The 9,472-nt window shown below is 44.4% G+C and overlaps 1 protein-coding gene across 1 annotated transcript; it reads left to right on the top strand.

Annotated features, from left to right (window-relative positions):
• The first annotated feature begins 5,330 nt into the window (after positions 1–5,330).
• On the top strand, positions 5,331–6,088 carry LOC105929744 (C-C motif chemokine 4-like). The gene is made up of 3 exons (XM_012867641.3): positions 5,331–5,542; positions 5,625–5,751; positions 5,869–6,088. The coding sequence occupies exons 1-3, from the start codon at positions 5,479–5,481 to the stop codon at positions 5,975–5,977; spliced, it is 300 nt and encodes a 99-aa protein (XP_012723095.2). The 5' UTR covers positions 5,331–5,478; the 3' UTR covers positions 5,978–6,088.
• Positions 6,089–9,472: the final 3,384 nt, after the last annotated feature.

Genomic DNA, 9,472 nt, shown 5'->3' with positions numbered 1-9,472 from the left:
GAATCGGATCCTGGATCGAATAACTTTGTTTTGTTCATTACCGTACCCAGCAGGGTAAACACGCATCTTAAATCAACCTTTGATTAGTTGCAAACAAGGAGAAAAAATAAACCAAATGCTGCAACCAGGAAGTCGTTGCTGCGGTTAAATTCTGGGGCTCAGAGGTTTTTGCTGTTGCTCAGTAAAATGTAAACAAATAAATTATTACAAATTGATGAAATAATTGTAAATAAATAAATAATGTGAAGCAAAGCCAAACTATAGATAAAAATACAAACAAAACAAATGAAGGCATATTTAAAAAAAGAATATTCATTTTATATTAAACTTACATGCCTGTGGTGAATGTGTGAGTAATAAATCTTATTTTACATAAAGGTTTGGTACAAAGCCAACTGGTATTTGGTACCAATCATAATTCTGTCCATTCTAACAAAAACAAACGAACAAATTAGCAAGCAAGAATATGATACACATCCATTTTTTTTGTTAATGATTGTTTGTTTTATTACACAAAGTTTAATAGCCAATGCACACAGTGTGCAACACAATCAAAGTTCAAAACACACCATTTCTACCACAGGGGGAAAAAAAATACAGTCCTGGCTAAAACTTCACAAAACCTGGGAGGATCACAATCAGCTTTATTTGCTAGGTATGTGTACACAGACGAGGAATCTGACTCTGGGTTGTACACTGCTCACAACGTCCTTACTAATACAATAACGCAATATCACAGTGTCACAATAATGCAATAATAAAAATCAAAAACAGTCCACAATATAGAAAACACATTTGAACATATAAACAAGTAGGCAAACTGAGACAATGATATAATGCAATTATGCAATGAGCAGAGTGCAAAGGATGCAGGCATAAATATTATTTCCATGTAGTTATTATTATGTACGCAGAGTAACATGGTGACATGATCTGTGGTTATATTTTCTGGGATGGAATTAATTGTGAACAATATAATCAATTAATCAATCAATCTGTATACATTTAGATAGATACCAAATGTAGGCATTGATAAACTCCATTTGTTGATTTATAGGATTGTTGCAGGTTATAGCTGTAGTTTCACTAGTGCATTGCTTTCACTGTAACTTTGAGCAACAAGTTGCAACTGATGCAGACATCTGCATGAAAGCTGCGACCTGAGTAGGTTACAGCTGCAGTTCAGTATGTAATCTCATCTTTTCACAGGACCAGTGATAAGATCTTTCGAACACAATGACACAATCCTTACCCCATCTTAGTTTGCAAGCTGGTTAGCATAAATATTGGAACTGAATCATGGTGCAGGCCTAACAGTTACGTTTTTGCACAGGGTAGATATTTTTTCTGTTTGTATTTATATTCCTGCAACATCGAAACTATGAAGTCTGACTTTCTAATTTTAAAAATACCACCGTCTGTCTAAATGCTGTCTCACAGTAATCTGGAAAGGTACAGTCATAAAATAAACAATGAGTAATGCACTGACTTAAATTCCTCTTTTTATAGGGCTGGTACTCCCACTTAAAATAAACTAAATAAAGACTACTTTAAAACTACAGTACTGTTTAAAAAAACTGTTATTCTTACAGATTTAAACTGCTTTTACTTTTTTTTGTCACAGCTAAACATTGGATCGGCAAACAAATTACTACATCACACGCAGATAAGCTGAAAAAATATGTAGTTTTCAGATTTTTTTCTCCTTATGATCTAAACAAACCTGGGCAGAGTAAAAAAGCAGTAATTGGTTTCTAAATCGGTTTGCCTCCCTTGGCAGCAACGACGGCTATCAACTGTTTGTAATCTTTTTCATCGCTGTGGATGAATGTCAGCCCACTTGCAGAATTGTTTTCTTTTTTCAGCCACATTGAAGGACAGTTGAGGTACTTCCATATCTTCAGGATAAGATTAGGCTGCTTGAAAATGTTCATTTTATTTTTCTATGCCCAACCTCCTGGTATTCTTTGGATCACTGTCATCCTGCATAAACCAAGCGCTTTAGCTCATGGTCACAAATGATGAGCAGATAAGCTCCATCAGAATTTTTGGGTAGAGACCAGAATTTATAGGCTTCATCAGTTACAGCAAATCATTCGGGCCCTGAAGAAGCAAAGCAACCCCAGAATTTCACACCACCATGTTTGACGGTAGGTGTGATTTTCTTTTTCTACAGTGCTGTCAGTTTGGTGACAGATGTAACAAGGACTCACGGACTCTAAAAAAGTTCTGCTTTTATCTTGTCAGTCCCCAGAATAAATGCTCAAAACTCTTGGAGAATGTTGAGATATCTTGTTTTTTCAAACGTGAGAAGAGAACCTTGTGTTGTTTTTGGTCAGCAATGGTTTCCACCATGAAACTCTCCCAGGGAGGCCAAAAAAAAAATGTAACCCTTGTTCATTGCCGTTTTGTTTTATCAGTTTTTGCCTGATTATGTGTAACGTGAACTTGATTAGTTTGCCTTGGCTTCTCTTTCTTCTTACCTAAGGTCTGCAATGCATCTAGATGCTCTTTTGGGTTCTTTTGCGATCTGGGTGATTCGTTAAAGCACCCGTTGGAGTAATTTTGCTAGGGCTGCCAATCCGAGGAAAGCTCACCACTGTTATAATTAATAAGACTTAGACAACTTTATTGTCATTTTGTATGTACTGAGTGCATACAGAACGAAATTTTGTTGCATACAGCATACGACAGTGTAAGGGATTGCAGGTGGAATAAGGCAACATTACAATATAAAGTGCAGCAGTGATCAGAATGTAACAATGCAGGAGAAAAACAGTGTGCAGAATAATGTTCAGCCATTGTTTATGTGCAAAATGGCTCAAAACAATGACATAATAACAATGACAATATTCAATTTCAATTAGTTGCACCTTTCAGGACCATCAAGGATGCAGCACAGCTACAAGCAAACATACAGTAAAAATTAAGATAGAAGTAAAATAAATGCAAAAAAAAATGTACATCAGGATAAGACCAAGAAGGATGGGCTAATCTAAAGAAATTGGTTTTCAGACCAGTGTTTGAACAGTAAGAAAGAGGTGATGTTTCGTAGGTCACAGGGCAGTGACCTTCACAGTTGAGGAGCAGAGTGACTGAAGACCCTTCACCCCATGGTGGTAGCAGAGAGGAGGAAGCTAATCTGAGGGAGTGGGTGAGGATGGAGACATGTAGAAGGTCGGATAAATATGAAGAATTTTGAAGACAATGCAAGATTTAACCACAAACCAGTGAAGCTGCTGGAAAATTAGAGCAATATGATTGTAGGAAGGGCTTTGGGGTAATGATACGACAGTGGCGCAAGAGTTAAGCGGGTTGCCAGTTCGATCCCCGGTCTGGCTGTCTCTGGCGTTGTGTCCTTGGGCAAGACACTTCACCTGCATCGCCTGCTGCCGGTGGTCAGAGGGGCCCGGTGGCGCCAACGTATGTCAGCCTCGCTTCTATCAGCCTCGCTTCTGTCAGTCTGCCCCAGGGCAGCTGTGGCTACTAACAAAGCTCACCACCATCAGGGTATGAACGTCAGTAGTGTAAAGTGCTTTGGGGTCGTCGGATTTGATAAAGCACTATTCAAATACAAGCCATTTATCATTTTTGAGTAATGCGATTCTACCTCTGGGAGCTAAGGGTCACTGTAGCAATCGGACGCTAAAATTGGTTACTCCTAAAGTTAACTAAAAGCCTTTAAATCGACATTAATATTCCATATTAATGTGGGAATAAGGCTCATAGCACTATCGAATGATGGCGGAGCGAAACGATCAATCTTTCAAAAGGGACTTTGAACTGCTGAAGCCGCAAAATGCAAAATGGACTCTTTACCACATTCGCATATTGCATATTTGCACATATGCCATCAGACCGTTGAACTGCTGAAACCAAAAAATGGACTCTGTACCACATTCGTAGACTACACAGTTTTTAATAATACTCACCTGTACACTGTGAAATTGCAGACTGTCTATTTCCCCTGCATTGTATACATTGTTTACATTTCAATTGTTTACATAAATCACCGCTACACCTTATCCTGTAATTTACTGTAATTTACTGCAATTTACTGTGATTTTTCAAGCTGTATGCAAACAAAATTTCGTTCCGTACGCACTCTGTGCATACAAAATGACAAATAAAGTTGTCTAAGTGTCAAGTTTATGCTTTAAAACAAGCTCCTTTTGAATGTCCGGAACCGGATGTTAACAGAAGCTAGTAGCATTTTGGCTAGCGGATTTTCTTTAAATACTTCAGCTTTATTTTTAGTTTATTTGACCATTCACACTGAGCCTGGTTCTGGTTCTGCTGGAGGTGTTTCCCTCCCTTTTAAAGGGGAGTTTTCCTCTCCACTGTCGCTTAATATATGCTCAGTATGAGGGATTGCTGAAAAGCCATCAACAATGTGAAGAGGAGGAGTGAATGCTGCTGCTTGGAGAGACTTGACGCAATCTGCTGGGTTGGTTTCCTTAGAGAGGAAACATTTTGACCAATCTGTCTGGAGGATTGATTAAATTTGACTTTGTAGAGTGCCTTGAGATGACGTGTGTTGTGAATTGGTGCTTGCTCATGGACCCTGAGGGCAGGCAGTTGGGATCGAACCGGGTACTTGCATCCTTCTCAGAGCGCAAGGGCGCTGCTCTAACCACTCGGCCAGCACTCCCCCATAAAGCCCATACCTTAAGCAATTAAACGTGAAATCATTTGTGAATTTGTGTCTGCATGCCCAGTTCTTCACGCATCAAAGTGTGATTGTAGCCCAGGTCTTTAGTTACAGGCACCATATAATGAGAAAGAAAAGAAAAATCTTTCATTGTTCCACTGTGGGGAAATTCAGGTGTATCAGCAGCAAGCAACAGAGAAAGTCCACAACCCAAAATTGTTCAGAATGTGTCCATTTGTGGAAAGGGTCTTTGAGACATTATGCTGCTTCTGACTTTTTCCTTGGACTGTCACTCATTCAGATGAAGTCAAAATGTGGAGACATTTTATTTTCTGCAAGAAGATTAGTAACCTTGGGCAAAAATAACAGCAGCAGTTTACTGAAAGCCTGCATTTGTAAATAATTCATATGAGGACTTCATTTTCACACCTCTGACAGTGCAATACGATGCTTGATCTCGACAGATAAGATTTCCAAGAAGACACAAATATAAAATGCCGATTAATGCTTTCCTGTGGTACAGAAAAAGATCTTAATCTCTGCATCACATCTGTGGTCAGTCCCTTGAGTAGAACTTGCTTTGTGACGTGATAAGCAGCGGTTCTACCCAGTGGAAAGTGAAAGGTATTTCTAAGCTTCCGTCAAACTTTTTTTTCTGCAGATAGATTTGGTTTGAAAAGGTCAGCATCAGAAAAAAACAAACAAAAGAAAACAGTTCCTCATTGAACAGGATTTATATGAGGCGCGGCGCTCAGTCACAGTCATAGCAGAACGAGAAGAAACAGAAGAGCATCATTACATCCTCAGCATCTTTCAGTATCAGCATCATGAAGACTCTTTGCTTGTCTCTGGGACTGCTGCTCGTCGTTGCATGCTGCTGCGACGCCATACGTAAGTGATCTTTGCTTGTTCCTTCATGCATTCGGAAGGATCTTAAATATACTTTGATTCTAACTTTCTGCTTTCTTCACAGCTGAGGCATTGCAGTACAGCACATCTCCTGTCAAGTGCTGCAACGTGTTCAGCAACACTAGAGTCCCACGAAATAAGGTGTCTAGCATAAAAAAGACCCACAACTCCTGCATGAAGAAGGGATTCATGTGAGTTTGCTGTTTATTTTATTTTATTTTAATTAATTAAGAGGTGAATAGAAACTGACCTCCAGGCAAGCAGAGCAGATCAAAGCTGATTTCTGTTTGTGTTTTTATGTTCTGCAGTGTGGAGACTATAAAGGGCAAATTGATCTGTTTCGATCAGTCCTTTGGATGGGCTAAGAACCTCTACAAACAAATTCGCAACGCTGAAGGCAACCGTCTGCAACAATAAACATCCTAAGCTGCATAAATGTACAACACGTTAAGGCGATGTCTGTTGTTCCTACTGGGAATAAGCTTTAATTTGTTTTGTGTTTAAATAAAAACATGTTTTTTTTAAAGAGGAGATTTTACGTGATTTCTTAATGATGGTTTGACACCTTGTGGTTCAACAAGTGAATGTTCAGGTACGTTTGTAAACAGATGACCTGGAAAGTCCTTTTAGAGGATTTGCTGAAACATACAGGTTTGTTTAAGATCCAATCTTAATGTCAGTGTCAAAGTTTTGCATGATTAAAACACATGTAAACATCTGTTTTAACCCTCTATTGGTTTTTAACATCGGTTTATTTTTTTTTATTTTTTATTTTTTATTTTTTTTTCCCCCCCCCCCCCCCCCCCACTGTCTAGCAATGTGGCAATAAAAATTGATATCTTAATGCCAAATAGAGCTCGACAGATTTTACTTTGACAAGTGGAGCAAACAGCTTTCGCCATAATGCTCCGCTTGATTTGTGCGTGTAAATAGCTTTATTGTGATTCCTGCAGGGAGAATTTCAAATTATATGGACACTACAATGGGAAAGTAGGAGAGTAAAAGAAAAACAAGAAGAGAGAAAAAAAAGAGAAAGAAGAGGTGAAAGAAAGAAGAGATAAAAGGAGGAGAATGATAAAACGTCCTCTGTCTGCTCCATCACCTGGAAAGAGACACAAAAAGAACAGCACAACCAACAGACATAGAGCAACAGATACAATCGTGTAACACCTTGATACCATTGCTAAATCATATGTATTATTATTTAAGCTGACATGTGTAATGTGATACCTAAAAAAGAAAGTAAAAGAAAGTAAATAAATTATAGCCTTTCTGTATATAAGTGAACATTTAATACCTGGGACCCAGCACCTGTGGGAGATTGTGAGAGTGCACTAGTTTAGGTGAAAATTATCCAGAAGGAAATAGCTTGATAGTGATTGTGGAGAACCGAAGACCCGCCTTTCCCGAGCACAGAGGCAGGGGTCAGGGGACCCATAACCCCGGACTCCCAAATGGGCCCCCAAAGCAGTGCGCCCGAGAGGGGCCTTCACAGGAAATCTGCAACCCCCCCCCCCCCCCGAGGAAAGAGGAGAGATGACCCCGAGGAAATCCCCCAGCCACCGCAATGCTGACGCCCCCAAGAGCCGCGGGGACGAGCCCGTGGGCTCCGCCGGCAGCCGGCCGCGCTGAAGTGGTCCTGGCCATGGGCCCTGGGGGCCAGAGGCCGCCCCCGCGGCAGGGGCCCCGGCCGCCCCCCGGGGGGCCAGGCCCCGTGAAGCCACCGCCGGGAATGGGCCGGCGCCCACCCGGGAACCCGCCCCAAACCCGAGGACCGTCAACGCGCCAGAGGGTCAAGGCGCCCGCCAACGCAGCGGAGGAGGGCAGGACGTGGGGGGATGGGCTCCGCACCTATCGGAGACTTGAGATGATCTTGGGAGAGGGAGCGGACCGAACCCGAACCTGAAAAAAAAAAAAAAAAAGAAAAAAAAAAACTCATTCACACCATCCCTCCCTTGTGCCCCACTCGCCACACATAGACACTAAAAAAAAAAAAAAAAAAAAAGGATGCTGTATACCCGGGGGGGGGGGGGGGGGGGGGGTCACCACAATTCAACAATACGACTGCCTGTGCCCGACCCCCGGCCCCGCCCCCGCCCCCGGACCAGGCGCCCCCCGGACCAGACCGACACGACCCGTACGGGCCATCCGACCAGAGCCCCCCCTCACCCACTATATACCTAATAAACCCCCTCCCACCCCGACCTTACCCTAGCCACCCCTGCCCCCCATCCCTTCCTGGGGAGAGCAGAGGTGTCAGCCCCAGATCCGGTAAGCCGCCGGCTAGCCGCAACAGCCCCCCGCCAAGACCCCGGACCCAGTGGGGAGAGGGGGAGAGGGACGTCACCAAAAGGTCGCAACCCCCAGTAACGCCCTCTCCCTAAGGACCTACATGTGTGGCGGCGTGATGGAGCAGGCAGAGGGAGGAGTCCGGGGATGGGGAGCAAAGGACTGGGGAGCCAACCCAGGGAGCCAGCTCCCCTACTGACTCCAATAGGCACCCCTGCTCCCCGAAAGCTCGACCCGGAGAAAGGGGCCCCTCCAGCGGCACCACCATAGCCCGGGGGCCGGGGAGAGGCCGCAGGGCCCGCCAGCCAACCACCCACCAGGACCAACACCTCTACCTCCCCCAGCCCACCCCCCATGCCTACTGTATTTAACCCCCCCCCCCAAAAAATTAATAATAATAATAATAATAATAATAATATTAATAATAATAATATATAATTAAATACATAAATTAATAAGATGGGGGACCCTGGCCAACCAGCCCGCACGAGCCATCCCAAACCCCACCCCCCAGGTGAAACCCGCACCGGGAGACTACACGGACCAGGACCGGGACAGGGGGCCGGACACAAGCCCACCAGAACGTCCACCAAACCCCCCCCCCACACCACCCGTAGATTTAAACCCTCCCCAACACTAACATTCAAACATCTCACCATACATTCGACACTAGACATCCAGGCTGGGTAAGTCACTACTCCCCCTCCCTCCCCTCCCCCCACTAGCAGAATCCCAACCCAAAGAAGGGGAAGAGCATCTGCCCTGAGATGTTAATGACCATGCCCCCCTAACAGCTCAACAGGCCCTGAGGACCCCCAGCGCACCAGAGGCCCCGTGCAGGGGCGGACACCCGGGCGCACGCCGGCCCAGACCCCAAGCGGCACACCCCCCGGAACCGGAACCCCCGATGCCCCGCCGGGGCCCCCGCCCGAGGGCGGCGCGCCCCAGGGACCCCAGGCCCCCAGACCCACCCAGGACCCACCCAGCGACTGCACAGCTACCAGGTCAGTAACCCACGTCCGTCCCCGCGTAGCTCCCCAAGAGCGCCGCAAGCGGTGCTGTGGGCAACCCGTAGGCCTCCCAAGCTCCTCCCAGATGGGGGCAACAGACCCTGGAGTCAGACCCACCAAGCGCCCCACTCCAAGTGCCCCCAGAGTCCCAGGAACCCCTCCACCCACCCACTGCGCCCTGCAGGAAGCAACCCACCGCCCCCCATTCCACTAAGTGATAGTGCTAATCAAAGGAGCCCAAAGAGATCGAACAGATGTGGATGCAGATGCTGTCTCAAGATTAATATGATCCAACAAAAGATCTCTATACTGATTGATACTGAGATTCTCCTTACTTTTCCAATTCATGAGGATAGTTTTCTTTGCGATACATAGTGCAGTGAAAACCATGTTAACTATTTTATTCCCCAGAGGGCTTTCCTCAAAATTACCAAGCAAGCAAACCGATGGGGAAGTTGTAATTTTACAGCTCAAGCACTTTGATAAGTCCTTACATATCTGTGTCCAGAACCTCTGGACTGGTGTGCATAACCATAACGCATGAATATAATTATCAGGATGATTGCCTATGCAGTGTGGACAGATATTAGATTGTGCCAGACCCATCTTGAAT

Source organism: Fundulus heteroclitus, chromosome 2 (assembly GCF_011125445.2).
Source record: "Fundulus heteroclitus isolate FHET01 chromosome 2, MU-UCD_Fhet_4.1, whole genome shotgun sequence".
NCBI classification, from domain to species: Eukaryota; Metazoa; Chordata; class Actinopteri; order Cyprinodontiformes; family Fundulidae; genus Fundulus; species Fundulus heteroclitus.
The sequence above is the reverse complement of the archived record's forward strand: the minus strand, read 5'-3'. Positions and strand labels throughout refer to the sequence as shown.

Excerpts from the sequence above, each read along its gene's own strand:
- LOC105929744 (XM_012867641.3), top strand. The coding sequence starts at position 5,479 with ATGAAGACTCTTTGCTTGTCTCTGGGACTGCTGCTCGTCGTTGCATGC. Across the intron at positions 5,543-5,624 it reads ATGCTGCTGCGACGCCATAC|CTGAGGCATTGCAGTACAGC; the intron begins GTAAGTGATCTT and ends CTTTCTTCACAG. Across the intron at positions 5,752-5,868 it reads TGCATGAAGAAGGGATTCAT|TGTGGAGACTATAAAGGGCA; the intron begins GTGAGTTTGCTG and ends TATGTTCTGCAG.